Source organism: Heterodontus francisci, chromosome 38, assembly GCF_036365525.1.
Source record: "Heterodontus francisci isolate sHetFra1 chromosome 38, sHetFra1.hap1, whole genome shotgun sequence".
NCBI classification, from domain to species: domain Eukaryota; kingdom Metazoa; phylum Chordata; class Chondrichthyes; order Heterodontiformes; family Heterodontidae; genus Heterodontus; species Heterodontus francisci.
In genome coordinates this window covers 27640537-27655655 of record NC_090408.1, presented here as the reverse complement: position 1 = coordinate 27655655, position 15119 = coordinate 27640537, and the positions used below count along the sequence as shown (strand labels likewise).

The window sequence follows — 15119 nt, the reverse complement described above, 5'->3', positions numbered from 1 at the left end:
CTCTGATAAACATTGATTTAGGAAGTCAGATTGTGGAGGAGCTTTCTGTAGAATTGTGTAGTTTAGTGTTTTCTTTCAGTTATTTTAATTTTCCAAGGACAATAGTATGCTGCACAAATAAAAATATCACTAGCAGATGTGTTTGGAGACTCTTGAGTAAACATGGCACATGAGGTATAATATAGTTCTTTATCTGTGTATTCAAACTTTTTATACATGTTAATATTTAATTTGAAAGCAACAACATTTATTCAATGTTTGGAAGAATCTAATATAAGATATATTGCCATATATAGTGCATTGCACATCCTCAAACTGTCCCAAATCTTGTAATTCAGAATAAATATGTAACTTTTTAGAAGTATGAATTTTGTTTTTTTAATTCTTTCATGGGATATGGGTGTCGCTGGCAAGGCCAGCATTTATTGCCCATCCCTAATTACCCTTGATGACTGAGTGACTTACTAGGCCATTTCAGAGGGCAGTTAAGAGTCAAACATATTGCTGTGGGTTTGGAGTCACATGTAGGCCAGACCAGGTAAGTATGGCTGATTTACTTCCCTACGGGACATTAATGAAACAGACTTTTTTTTTACGACAATTGATGATAGTTTCATGGCATCGTTACTGAGACTAAGTTTCAATTATTAATTGATTGAATTTAAATTCCACCAGCTGCTGTGGTGCGATTTGAACCCTTGTCCCCAGGGCATTAGCCTGGGCCTCTGGATTACTAGCCCAGTGACATGACTACTACACCACCACCAAATGTTTGCAACATTTTGATTGATTTATTAAAACATTGAAGTTCTTATAAGTGTCCCTGCATCAGTTTTGTGCAAGATGAAAACACAATTTTCCTTTGACTTGTTCCAACAGAGAAACCAACTTGAAAGTTCGACAAGCGTTGGCAGTAACTTCAGAACTTGGTGCAGATATGTGTAAATTGGCAGAATTTGATGGTGAGTCTAACTTATTCTATCAAATTAACTATGTAAGGCCAACAGGGAACTGTGCTCAAAGAGGATTGGGTTCCATCCCTGGGAGAGCAGAAGTCACCTTATGAAGTAAGTCCCAAGAATAGTCATGGATTAGGGACCAGAAATTGCAGTAACTCAAGTTCAATCAATTTCATTGCATAAAGAATGAACAACAATGTTGTTGTAAATAGTCATTTGGTAGTACAGAACTTGAGTATTGCGGAAAATAGAGACATGTTGTCGAAGCTTTTTGTCTTGCACTCATCAAGACAATCTGCAAGAATACCAATGTAAAGGAAAACAACAACTTTATACTGTATGAGAAGAGAGTGCTGATTGGTTGGCAAGTGGACTGTGATTGGTAGAGACATTGCCACGGAGAATGCACCAGTTTACGGTGACTGACAGTTAACTGCCAAGCTTTGTTTGAAATTTAAACCAGGCAGCTTGACTCTGATTGGTCAAGACATTGCCCTGAGGAATGAACCAGTGAATGGCTGTCACTTATTTTGTTTAGCCGAAACAAGTGCAGTGTTTATACATGTTCTTTCTGTCTGCAAAGAACAGGGCCCTGTGTATTAATATATTATGTAGGCCATACATCCCAAAGACTGGTGGGTCGTATCAAGCAACATGTTCCTTCCACTGTTTGCAATGGGCAAGGTATAGGCCGTACCCAACCAGCCTGTGCTTGCAAAACTCAAAACACAGTGTCCAGCATTAAATGTGATTCCGCGATTGGACAACATTTGCTAAATAATCCTCAGTGTGCTCAGAATTACTCTGACAACCAATTTAAGATTGTCAGTAGGGCTCACAGTGTGGCACATTTACACGAACTGGAAGCTACATATATTCATACACAGGGTCCTGTTCTTTGCAGACAGAAAGAACATGTACAAACATTGTGCTTGTTTCAGCTAAACAAAATAAGTGACAGCCATTTGCTGGTTCATTCCTCATGGCAATGCCTTGACCAACCAGAGTCAAGCTTGCCTGGTTTAAATTTCAAACAAAACGTAGCAGTTAACTGTCAGTCACCATAAACTGGTGCATTCTCCATAGCAATGCCTTTACCAGAGTTCACTTGCCAACCAATCAGCAGTCTCTTCTCATACAGTCTAAAGTTGTTGTTTTCCCTTACATTGGTATTCTTGCGCATGGTCCTGATGAGTGCAAGATGAAAAGTTTCGTCAACATGTCTCTATTTTCAGCAATGTTGTTACATGGATCCAAGCCAAATGATGAAGAATGAAGCTAGCCACAGATCCTTTTCTCGATCGTCGGTTTATTCACAGAATGCAGCTTTACATATCTCTGCCTCCTGCCTCCCACCTTGTGTCCACTCAGGCTCTCTTTATATCCACTTTAAGTCCGTATTAAACAATATCTTTCACCCATGTCTCTTTAGCAACATAATTAACATACCATTAACTTACGCTTTGAAGGGTCTGCTTCAACATGCCAAGTTCATATCACAGTATTTCCTCTTTTGGTACTTGCCACTTTGCACAGCTATGCACTTATATTGTTAAATCATCATCAATGTCATTCTGCTCCCACACAAAATCTACCAAATCTGTATGTGGGCTTCGAAATATTGTGAGGCGCCAAGCAGTGAAATTGTACTATAAATCGATGGGGAAGGTGATGTTAAAAATAGTGAGAGCCATGTTAATCCCTTTCATTGCAAGGCCTTATTTATAAATAGTCATTTGGTAGTACAGAACTTGAGTATTGCTGAAAATAGAGACATTATGTCGAAGCTTTTCATCTTGCACTCATTAGGACAATCCGCAAGACTACGAATGTAAGGGTTTCAAAACAACTTTATACTGTATGAGAAGAGACTGCTGATTGGTTGGCAAGTGGACTCTGATTGGTAGAGGTGTTGACATGGAGAACACACCAGTTAACAGTGACCGTTAACCGCCAAGTTTTGTTTGAAATTTAAACCAGGCAGCTTGACTCTGATTGGTCAAGGCATTGCCCTCAGGAATGAACCAGCGAATGGCAGTCACTTATTTTGTTTAGCTGAAACAGGCACAATGTTTGTATATGTTCTTTCTGTCTGCAAAGAACAGGGCTCTGTGTATTAATATATATAGCTTCCAGTACGCGCAAATGTGCCACACTGCGAGCCCTACTGACAATCTTAAATTGGTTGTCAGCGTAATTCTTAGCACACTGAGGATTATTTAGCAAATGTTGTCCAATCGCAGAATCACATCTAATGTTGGACACTGTGTTTTGGGTTTTGCAAGCATAGGCTGGTTGGGTACGGTCTGTACCTTACCCGTTGCGAACAGCAGAAGGGACATGTTGTTTGATACGATCCGCCAGTCTTTGCAACGTACGGCCTATATACCTAGCACCACACTGGCATTGAAATTCATATATCACATTGCTCATTTGTGTGATAGGCAGGACTTGTTTTTGGCTTGACAGCAGCATCCTGTTAGTGGCGAACACCACACGTGTTGCTACTGCATAGGAGCAGTGTGAAACAGCTAGCTTCACCTGTTGCTCAAATCTTTGGGATACATTACCCTTCCAGGGTAATTTGAGGTAGACTGGGCACTTTTCAGGGCCGAAAATGACATCCTTAGGCCCGTTCATAAGTTTGCGTGATATACAGCGAGAAATGATCTGATCAGGGTAGCCATTGTCACGCAGGATGTCTTTGATTCGCCCTATTTCAGCATCAAGCTTGTATGGTGAGCAAATAGCTCGGGCCCTATTTACGAGGTTGCCGATAAGGCCAATCTTATAGTGCGTGGAACTGTAAGAATCCTAATACGTGTATTGATCAGTGAAGGTAGGCTTGCTGTAGACTGTGGTAGAGAACCCCTTTGCAGATTTCTCAATTAGTATGGAAATGAAAAGGAGCTCATTTGACTGCTCAATTTCAAAGGTGAATTTGAGTGCAGGATGGAGCCCATTAAGACGTGCAAGGAAATTATTGCATGCAGCTGCGGATTCAAATATAGCAAACGTATCAACTATATATCGGAAATATGCAAGAGGTAGGAGGTTAGGTGTCATTTCCTCAAAGATACATTTCTCATGGAACCCAACAAAGATGTTTACGAGACCTGAGTCCAGAGGGGATCCCATGGCAGCACCATCTATTTGGGAATACATGGTGTCGTTAAAATTGAATTCAACTGCACGAGTTGCCAAGTTCATAAGTTCAATGAATACTGATTCACGCAATGGTGGTGGGTCTAGATCGCCATGATATAGTGCTGCAGTGCAAATATCTATGGCTTCCTGAAGTGGCACATTGGTGAATAGGCTAGCAATGTCAAATGAGCATATGGACACGGCATTGCTATCGATATGCAAGTCCTGTATGGTCTTCGCAAATGTGAAGGAACCTTTCACCGTGCATGTGGAGAACTTGCTCAAAACTGGTTGTAACAATTCGCCCAACCATTAAATATGCAACAAATCTCTTTGACCATGTCCTCTCAGAAAGTGAGGAGTTTGTTCTTGCGCATGGTTTCAATTTTGGTGTGCCTTCATCCCAAATCAAATGGGAAGAGCTATTTCCTGAGTGTGAACTCCTCTACTGCCAAATTTTCCACCACATTTGCTCACCATACAAGCTTGATGCTGAAATAGGGCGAATCAAAGACATCCTGCGTGACAATGGCTACCCTGATCAGATCATTTCTCGCTGTATATCACGCAAACTTATGAACAGGTCTAAGGATGTCATTTTCGGCCCTGAAAAGTGCCCAGTCTACCTCAGTTTATCCTGGAAGGGTAATGTATCCCAAAGATTTGAGCAACAGGTGAAGCTAGCTGTTTCACACTGCTCCTATGCAGTAGCAACACGTGTGGTGTTCGCCACTAACAGGATGCTGCTGTCAAGCCAAAAACAAGTCCAGCCAATCACACAAATGAGCAATGTGATATATGAATTTCAATGCCAGTGTGATGCTAGGTATATAGGCCGTATGTCCCAAAGACTGGCAGATCGTATCAAACAACATGTCCCTTCTGCTGTTTGCAATGGGCAAGGTACAGGCCGTACCCAACCAGCCTGTGCTTGCAAAACTCAAAACACAGTGTCCAAGATTAGATGTGATTCCATGATTGGACAACATTTGCTAAATAATCCTCAGCGTGCTATGAATTACACTGACAACTGATTTAAGATTGTCAGTAGGGCTTGCCGTGTGATGCATTTGCACGTACTGGAAGCTACATATATTAATACACAGAGCCCTGTTCTTTGCAGACTAGAAAGAATATATACAAACATTGTGCCTGTTTCAGCTAAACAAAATAAGTGACATCCATTCGCTGGTTCATTCCTGAGGGCAATGCCTTGACCAATCAGAGTCAAGCTGCCTGGTTTAAATTTCAAACAAAGCTTGGCAGTTAACGGTGCATTCTCCATCGCAATGCCTCTACCAATCAGAGTTCACTTGCCAACCAATCAGCAATCCCTTCTCATACAGTATAAATTGGTATCTTGCGGATTGTCCTGATGAATGCAAGATGAAAAGCTTCAACATAATGTCTCTATTTTCAGCCTTATTTATACATAAAACTTGTCATTTTACTTTGCACCTGGCTGTTACAATATACTGTATATTGTAATGGATTGCAAATTTCAAGGAAATTTATTTATGCATATGCAAAACAATGAATCACATTGATGCAGTGTATTGTTAGTGCCATGCTGCATTTGCTGATTTACACTCTGAATAGGGCCCTAAATGAAATGGTCTTATCCGACTGAAAATGGGCTTTAGTCATTGGCAGTAAGCTACTATAATTTAGCATTAATTGCCACAAAATTGTTGCTCTACTCAAGGATAGCTGGCATCGAAAATGGGAAATTGATACTGGGCTGGAGTTTCATTACTAAGGCAGGAAACGGGAGCTGTGTCTGGTTTTGGGTCAGAAACCCGCCTCTGGAGGGAAACTGATTCAGGTTCAGATTTTTAAATGTGTAAGCCCTTAATTAATATGGAGACGGGTTTCCAGTCCACTTAGAGCCAGCGGGAGCCAGGAATGGAGGTGGGTCGGATGAAGTGTGGGGCTCATGTAGACACCCCATGGCAGCCACTACTCAGGCTGCTGGTTGTCCTGAGGGAGAGATCTGTGGTTTGTGCCAAAGTCTTCCACTGCACCAGAGGAAAATGAGATATCACGGGGGAGCCAGAGGTCTGGTACCTGGGGCAGGCCAGCCCCTCGCTTCATTGATTCCGACATGAATCTAATGCTGGAGGTCATGAGGGAAAGGAGGGAGGTCCTCTTCCCAGAGGGTAGCATGAGGAGGCCACCTCATCATGCAGCAGGGGCACCTCTCTGCTCAGTGTTATCACCCTCTGCCTCCTCTTCCTCCTCTGCCTCTTACCTCCTGTTCCCCCCCGATGAGCTGTCTCCTTCCAGGTCCTCACTGTCCTCAAGGTCCACACCTCTCTTGAGGGCCATGTTATGGAGAGCTCAGCAGACCACCACAATAACTGAGACCTTTGCAGGCGGGTTTTGGAGGGCACCACCCGACCGGTCCAGGCACTGGAATCGCTTCTTCAGAAGCCCGATGGCCTGCTCAGCGGTTGTCCTGCTAAGCAGGTGGCACTTGGTTGTATCGTCTCTGTCTGTGCTCCTGTAGAGGGGTCAGTAGCCATCTCTTCAAGGGATTTCCTTTGTCCCCTTGAATGCATCCACGCACTTTGGGGAATGGAGTGAAGAACTGGTGCAGCCTGGACTGGCGGAGTTTGAGGGAGTCATGGCAGCTGCCAGGAAAGCGAGCGTATACATGGAGGAAGCTCTTGTTGTGGTCACAGACCAGTTGGACGTTGAGGGAGTGGAAGCCCCTCCTGTTGATCGATCTCACTGGCCGGTTGCTGGGTGCCTTGGTGGCCACATGGGTGCAATCATTGATGCCCTGCACCTTGGGAATCCAGCGATGGAGATGAAACCCATCTGTGTTGAAGTGGATGTAGTCCTCTGCCTGGCTGAATTTGGTGTCCGTGACCTGCCCGATGGCGTGATGAGCTGTTGACTGTGAGATGCCACCTAGATCTGCAACTGATCCTTGGAATGGCCTGGTTGCATAGAAATTCAGGACCATGGAGACTCTGACAGCTGCAGGTAAGGGACTGCCATGGGGGCCATGAGGCCTTCGGTCATTGTGGATCAAAGCACAAAGGTCTGAGATTACCTGCCTTGATAGGTGCAGCCTCCTAAGGCACGGGTGCTGTCATTTTCAGATAGCCAACTCTTGGGTGGTCGACCCAATGTCTAGGGTAACGCCTTCTTCCCCTTGCAGTCCCCGTTGTGTTCCTTTGGCCTCTTGCTATCCAGGAGGTTGGATCTGCTCAAGCTCATCCTAGCTGTTCTGTCCAATGTCAGAGTTGTCTGTTCCTATCTGAGCTCCCTCAGCTGGGGTTTGTGCGTTCACCAGCCCTTCCTCTGCCAACCCCAGCTGCCCATGTGATGTTAGTGGGCTCACGTTTCCCCCTCCAGATTCCGACCACTCACCACAGAGAAAAGCAAGTCTTACAACCCCATCACTGGTTGCTTTGTGGCACATTTGGAGCAGCTGAGCTTTATTTTGGACCTCTGCTTCGTGTTAATCAGCCCTTCCCATAGCCCTCATGGCCCTCCGCACTATTAACACTGCAGAAAACGTTTGTGTACAGCAAAAGAAATAGTCAGCGAATACAGAAAAGTGTAGGAACATTATTGAATAGTGTATTCTTGAGACGCTGTGCTCAGTTGAATTAAATCAGATGGCGTCATGGCCTCCTGGGAATTCCCTCATGGTCGCTCTGTGATTCATGGTTCCCAATTTGAAAAGTGATGGTTTAATTTAATCTCTGGCTATTTAACTCCAAGATCACTCCCAAAATCGAAATTTGCACACGGAAGAGTCTACCCCCATCACATTAGCATGTGGTACAATAATAATGTGAATATTTCCATATCAGTAATGCATAGGTAGTGGTTGAATAACGGCAGTCCAGTTATTCCCTATTGTCTTGACAGACCTGCACTGGCAGCACAGCCACAAGTGGAGCTCCAGTAACTGATCACTGTTGTTTTGACCCAAAATGTAGTTTCCCAGCAGTATTTCTAAGTCTTACATTTGATTATCCCAGTTCTGGTACTGCATTGTTAAGGTATGCACCACACCTTAGGAAGGATGTATTGGCCTTAGAGGGAGTGTAGTGTAGGTTTACCAGAATGATACCTGGACTCCAGGGGTTAATTTACGAGGAGAGATTACACAAATTAGGATTGTGGTCCCTGGAACGTAGAAGGTTAAGGAGCGATTTGATTAAAGTTTTCAGGATATTAAGGGGAGCAGATAGGGTAGATGGGCAGAAGCTATTTCTGTTAGTTGGGAGCTTCGAACTCGGGGGCATAGTCTAAAAATTAGAGCCAGATCTTTCGGGAGTGAAATTAGGAAACACTTCTACACACAAAGGGTGGTAGAAGTTTGGAACTCTCTTCTGCAAATGGCAATTGATTCTAGATCAGTTGTAAATTTTAAATCTGAGATTGATCGATTTTTGTCATCCAAAGATATCAAATAAAAGCGAGAATATGGAGTTAGGTCACAGATCAGACATGATCTCATTGAATGGCGGGCGGAACAAGTTTGAGAGGCTAAATAGCTTCCTCCTCCTCCTGTGTTCTTATTGTTTCAATACTGGATTATCCTTTATAACCTAAATCTGATATTTGTGCCAGTGTAGTAATTTCTGTGATTTGGATTTGTAAATCAATATACAGCAGAGTAGACTGTTACCAATTAGAAATGCACATTGTGAGCCAATGTGAATTTGACCTTAACAGTAGAATTATTTCTATGTCCATTTGGTTTGTGTTATCTTGAAAACCCAGTAACATGTAATTGAGGAAGTATGGAATTCAGAGTGACTTTGCCACTTTGCAAAGTAGTCCCTTAAATCAAGAAAAATCCCCTTTGTGATACGCAAGAACTGGGCGGGACGACTCTCTCTCATTCCTTCTCCACAGGAGGACACAGCAACAGCAGTACTGGCTGGAAAGGCTAACTATTTCAGGCAAATCGAACTGTTCTGAATCCAATAGGGGAACTTAATTATAAATGGACATTAATGGTGCATTTATATTGCAGGATTTTCTCCTGTTCAATTTAAATTTCTGATTTTTGGGAGACAGCTCTGTGCACATGTTTATCCAGGCATGTGCAGAATCTGCTCCAAAACAGAATAGTAGAAAGTTTCAGTCAGATGGGAGGCAAGCCAGGTTGTGCCTGACTGGGATAGGAACTGCAACTGTTGGCTGGTAGCGGCAGTGTAGATGCACCCAACATGACCAGCATCAGAACTCCAGGATTATATTAGTGCTTGAAATGACTCCCAGGTATCTGTTGTAACATTTTATTTTGCTTTGCCGATGAGTCGTTTAGTTGAGTATTCTGTTTTTCTACAAGGAACATCTGTCATGGTGGTTAAGCAACTGTGGATTGTCCATGTTCTTGATGAAGCATGATGGTCACACAACTCTATTGATGTTCTGTAACACCACTATTTCAATGGGCCTAGGCTGTGCAAATAAAATTCAACTTGTGCAGTGCTTCTTTACAACACTGTACTTTGGATCTCATTTTTCCTTCTGCTCACCCCTGTTTCCCAGCCACAATCTGAAGATTGGAATATAAAGAATAGGTGCAGGAGTAGGCCATACATCCCCAGAGCCTGCTCCGCCATTCAATTATATCATGGCTGATCATGTACCTCAACTCCACTTTCCTACCCTATTCTCATATCCCCATAGAATGCACTTTAATCACAAGTAGTGCTGCAACTGAGGAATATGTGGTCAATATACTACCTCAATGGCTTTGGGAAACAGACTGTCATTTTGAACAAGGCTGAGGGAATTAATGTATTGTACCTTATATTTTGTTCCCTGAATTTGCTCTATAGCATCTCTGCATCTCCAGATCACACTTTGTCTCCTCCCTGCAGTTCACCTCAGCCAAACCATTTATTAATGATGGAGTTGTAGAATATTGAAGTTGAACTTTTGGAAGCTGGAACTATATTGACTGTGTGAAGAACAGTATTAAGCAGTTCTGTATTCATAGAATCATAGAAAGTTTACGGCACAGAAAGAGGCCACTTAGCCCATTGTGTCTTTGCCGGCTGAAAAACGATCCACCTATTCTAATCCCACCTTCCAGCATTTGGTCCTTAGCCCTGCAGATTACGGCGCTTGAGGTGCACATTCAGACTTCTTTTGAATGAGTTGAGGGTTTCTGCCCCATCACCCTTTGGGTGACAAAACCTTTCCTCATCTCCCCTCTAATCTTTCTACCAATCACTTTAAATCTATGCTCCCTAGTCACTGATCTCTCTGCTAAGGTAAATAGGCCCTTCACCTCCACTCTATCCAGGCCTCAAAATTTTGTACATTTCAATCAAATCTCCCCTTAGCCTTCGCTGTTCCAAGGAGAACAAGCCCAGCCTATCCAATCTTTCCTCATAGCTGCATTTTTCCAGTCCTGGCAACATCCTCATTAATCTCCTCTGTACCCTCTCTAGTGCAATTCCAACCTTTCTGTAATGAGGTGACCAGAACTGCACACAGTATTCAAGTTGTGGCCTAGCCAATGAGTTATACAGTTCCAGCAAAACCTCCCTGCTCTTGTATTCTGTACCATGGCTAATAAAGGAAAGGATTCCAAATGCCTTCTTAACCACCTTATCGACCTGTCCTGCTACCTTATTGGGGCTGATTCTTGAGAATTGCCATCTGTAAATGTAATGGCATAGAAACTTATTATCCAATAACAGCTAGCTTAAACATATTCTTGAACTCAAAGGCTCATTTTCCAGAATATTGATTTATAAGTTCAATTGGACAAAATCCAAGGAACTGCCTCTCACCAGATAAATGTTCTGAAATCATGTACTGTTGGCCCATTAATATAGTTCACATTGTTTGCTAATCACTACGATTAAAATGCTGGCCAATTGTGGCCGTACCTGTTGTTAGCACTATATGTTGTGGTGGTGAAGATGAATATAATTCCCAAGTGTGAATTCCAGGTTCAGCATGATCTTTCTTACCCCACCACAATGCAACTTAAAATCTTAATAGCTGATTTTACTTGGAAATAGTCAACTGCCTAGAGTTAGAGTACTAGCCTCAGCAAGAGAAGATGTCGGAAAATTGTCATTTACTATTGGCATTGCGGAAAATTATTTACAACCAGAATAAAATAAGCTGTCAAATGCTGGTGTTCTTGGTTCAGTTTCGGTCCAGTCTTGCCCTCGAGATGGAACCTATAAGTGGTGAGGAGCCTATCGCGATTCCATAAATTCTTCAACACACTGGATCAGCTCGTGATGGATTTACCAGCATCAATGTCCTGATTTGGTTTTTCTTTTTACTTTTATAACTTATGTCATGCAGGCCCCCACCTGCCAAGAATGAGGCACATTAATTTCACCACATGGCCATTAGATTGCAAATTGTTGCTGAGAAGAAGAGAAGGCCTGTTACAAAGGGTTGCCAGGCCCTCGGCTGGAAAGACATTTTTGCATATTAACAAACCGTGTTTGTAGACAAAGGAGCTGTTCGCTAATCCAATTCAATCCACAAACAGACATGGTCGGACCAGCTAGTCACATGACTGGCTGGCTGCTGTAGAGTTTTGAACTGAGAGCCTGCAGAAAAGCTGAATGCTGCTGGACTGGTGCAGACCTCCTCTCCTGTCTGCTCCCATCTCTTTCTCACGGAACCCCAAAAACCCACTGGAGACACATGAACTACAAGAGAAAAAAGACTCCTCCAGTGAACAAGGTTTAAGAAGAATACTGGGCCCCAACGAAAAGCAAGGTCTACCTACAAACAAGGACTCTACAGTGAGCTCGAAGAACAATAACAACTCTTCAGATATTGCCTCAAACCTTTCCACTTTAATTTTTCTTCTGCTCTTTTCTGTCTCTATTTGCATGTGTGTATTGCGTATGCATGCTCGCATGGGTGCGTCGTGTGTCTGTAGACGTCAATGAATTAGAGTTTAATTTTAATAAAATTTCACCTTTCTTCTTTAAACATAAGAAAGCCTGTTTGTGCTCATTTCTTTGCCTTATAATTGGAAAGCGGTGAACAAGGATTCACCAAGGGGGAGATAAAAACAGTGTGTTTAAAAATAAAACCTGTAACAGTAAGACAAGGTGAAGGCTGAAAAGGAACCCTAGACCTCTTTCTCACCTGGTCGTAACACTTATTATGTGCTCATTGTTCACATTCACGTGTATATAGAGCTGGTCAATGGGAATTTCCTACTCCCATGCTTACATGATGGTTAGCAAAAATGTCAACTCAAAGCACTTGCATTTAGCTAGCTTCTTATCACATACTCCATACCTCCAAAAACAATTTACAACTAATGGATTACTTTTGAAGAACAGTTACCATTGCCATGCAGGAATATGTACACAGACAAAAAAATGAATGAGTGAAGATGGTCCAAAGGTGAACCAGAGGTAGCACGTGCACCGCCTGCATGACCCATTAAAATGAGGTTTCCTTTCAGTGACCCCAGATGCTCTAGAGGCAAAAACCAGCAGGATCATAGACCAAGCAATTTCAAGACCTCTGTTCTGGAGTATGAAATGCAAATGAATGATTTCAACCAATTAAAAGATGTTGTATTCGGAATCTTCAGAATGCACCATGTGCTGTTCATTAGTGATCTGTCATTCTTTTAATGTAAATCTTTGGGATTGTTTGCTGCTTTGCACAGTTTTTATTCTAGTCAGTGGTCTGCCAATTATATTTTTGATATTCTGCAAATGAGCTTGAAGGTCCATAGTGTATAAAATATTTTCAGTCCTTCTCTTGACTACTGACCCTTAACCTGGTTACTATTGCAATTACCTGGGTCACTGGCTTTGGATGGCTCAGATTTGTATTGGAACTGATCCCAAAAGATAAATTAGGTTTTGACAAGCTAGGTCAGCAATTGAAATATGCTTCGTTGCTGCATCCCTTAAAATAGCTTCAGCAGCATAGTTAATTTCTGTCTCAGCACTTGTGAGTTCCCACTGAGTAACCAGGATATTGTCTTGCATATTTAATTAACCCCTAACCTTGGCCTCCAGGCACAATAATTTGTGCAGGTTCGTACTGCTCACCATTCCTGTTGACAATGTGGCCATGTCAGAATTGTTATCCTTACTAGTGAAGAGATCATTTGTAGAATTATTTCCAGAGTTCAAGTTTCAATATAGTCAGAGTGGATAGAATTAGCAAGAACAATAGATTAACAGGCAGACATAATTAGCTCCCATCTGTATACGAACATACGAATTAGGAGCAGGAGTAGGCCACTCGGGCCCTCGAGCCTGCTTCGCCATTCAATAAGCTCATGGAGTTCTCCACATTACCACCTACCCCCGATAACCTTTCACCCCTTTGCTTATCGAGAATCTATCTACCTCTGCCTTAAACATATTCAAAGACTCTGCTTCCACCGCCTTTTGAGGAAGAGAATTCCAAAGACTCACAACCCTCTGAGAGAAGAAATTTCTCAGCTCTGTCTTAAATGGACGACCCCTTATTTTTAAATAGTGACCTCTGGTTTCAGATTCTCCCACAAGGGGAAACATCCTTTCCACATCCACCCTGTCAAGACCCCTCAGAATCTTGTATGTTTTAATCAAGGCGTCTCTTACCCTTCTAAATTCCAGCGGATACAAGCCTAGCCTGTCCAATCTTTCCTCATAAGATAGCCCGCCTATTCCAGGTATCAGTCTAGTAAACCTTCTTTGAACTGCTTCCAATGCATTTACATCCTTCCTTAAATAAGGAGACCAATACTGTACACGGTACTCCAGATGTGGTCTCATGTATGCCCTGTATAGCTGAAGCATAACCTCCCTACTTTTGTAATAAAAGCAGAAAAGTGCAGGAAAAACTCAGCAGGTCTGGCAGCATCTGTGGAGAGAGAAGCAGAGCTAATGTTTCAGGTCAGTGACCCTTCTTCAGAACTGGCAGATAGAAGAAATGTAAAAGATTTTCAGCAAGTAAAGTGGGGGTGAGGCAAGAGATAACAAAAGAGAAGGTATTGATAGGACAAGGTCACAGAATAGCTGACCAGAAGGTCATGGAGAAAAGGCAAACAATATGTTAATGCTGTGCTGAAAGACAAGCATTAGTACAGATAGGGTGTTAATGGACAGAAAACTGAACAGCCACAAGCACAAACATGAAAAAAAAACAGTGAGTAGGCACAGTAGAAACAAACTGAACAAACTAAAATAAAATAAACACAAAAAATAAAAGAAAAAGTAACTAAAGATAAAAGTAAAATGGGGGGCCCATCACGCTCTGAAATTATTGAACTCAATGTTCAGTCCGGCAGACTGTAGCTTGCCTAATCGGTAAATGAGATGCTGTTCTTTGAACTTGCATTGATGTTCACTGGAACACTGCAGCAATCCCAGGACAGAGAAGAGAGCATGAGAGCGGGGTGGTGGGGGCGGTGTTGAAATGGCCAGCAACCAGAAGCTTAGGGTCATGCTTACAGACTTAGCTGAGGTGTTCCGCAAAGTGGTCACCCAGTCTCCATTTGGTCTCCCCAATGTAGAGGAGACCACATTGTGAGCAGCGAATACAGTATACTACATTGAAATAAGTACAAGTAAATCGCTGCTTCACCTGAAAGGAGTGTTTGGGGCCTTGGATAGTGAGGAGAGAGGAGCTAAATGGGCAGGTATTACACCTCCTGCGCTTGTAGGGGAAGGTGCTGTGGGAAGGGGACGAGGTGTTGGAGGTAATGGAGGAGTGGACCAGGGTGTCGCGGAGGGAACGATCCCTTTGGAATGCTGATAGGGGAGGGGAGGGGAGATGCCTTTGGTAGTGGCATCATGCTGGAGGTGGCGGAAATGGCGGAGGATGATCCTTTGGATATGGAGGCTGATGGGGTGGAAAGTGAGGACAAGGGGAACCCTGTCGCGGTTCTGGGAGGGAGGGGAAGGGGTGAGGGTAGAGGTGCGGGAAATGGGCTGGACACGGTTGAGGGCCCTGGCAACCACAGTGGGGGGGGGGGGTGGGAGGGCGGGGAATCCTTGGTTGAGGAAAAAGGAAGACATATCAGAAGCGCTG

At 43.1% G+C, this 15119-nt stretch overlaps 1 protein-coding gene across 12 annotated transcripts in view; it reads left to right on the top strand.

The window, feature by feature from the left end:
- The window catches only part of atp8b4 (ATPase phospholipid transporting 8B4), a 251477-nt gene that overhangs the window by 161835 nt on the left and 74523 nt on the right, over positions 1-15119 (top strand). For all 12 annotated transcript variants that reach the window (XM_068017953.1, XM_068017955.1, XM_068017959.1 and 9 more), the window contains one exon: positions 880-962. In XM_068017953.1, coding sequence (XP_067874054.1) covers positions 880-962 — 83 coding nt within the window. The remainder of the gene's footprint in view (positions 1-879; positions 963-15119) is intronic.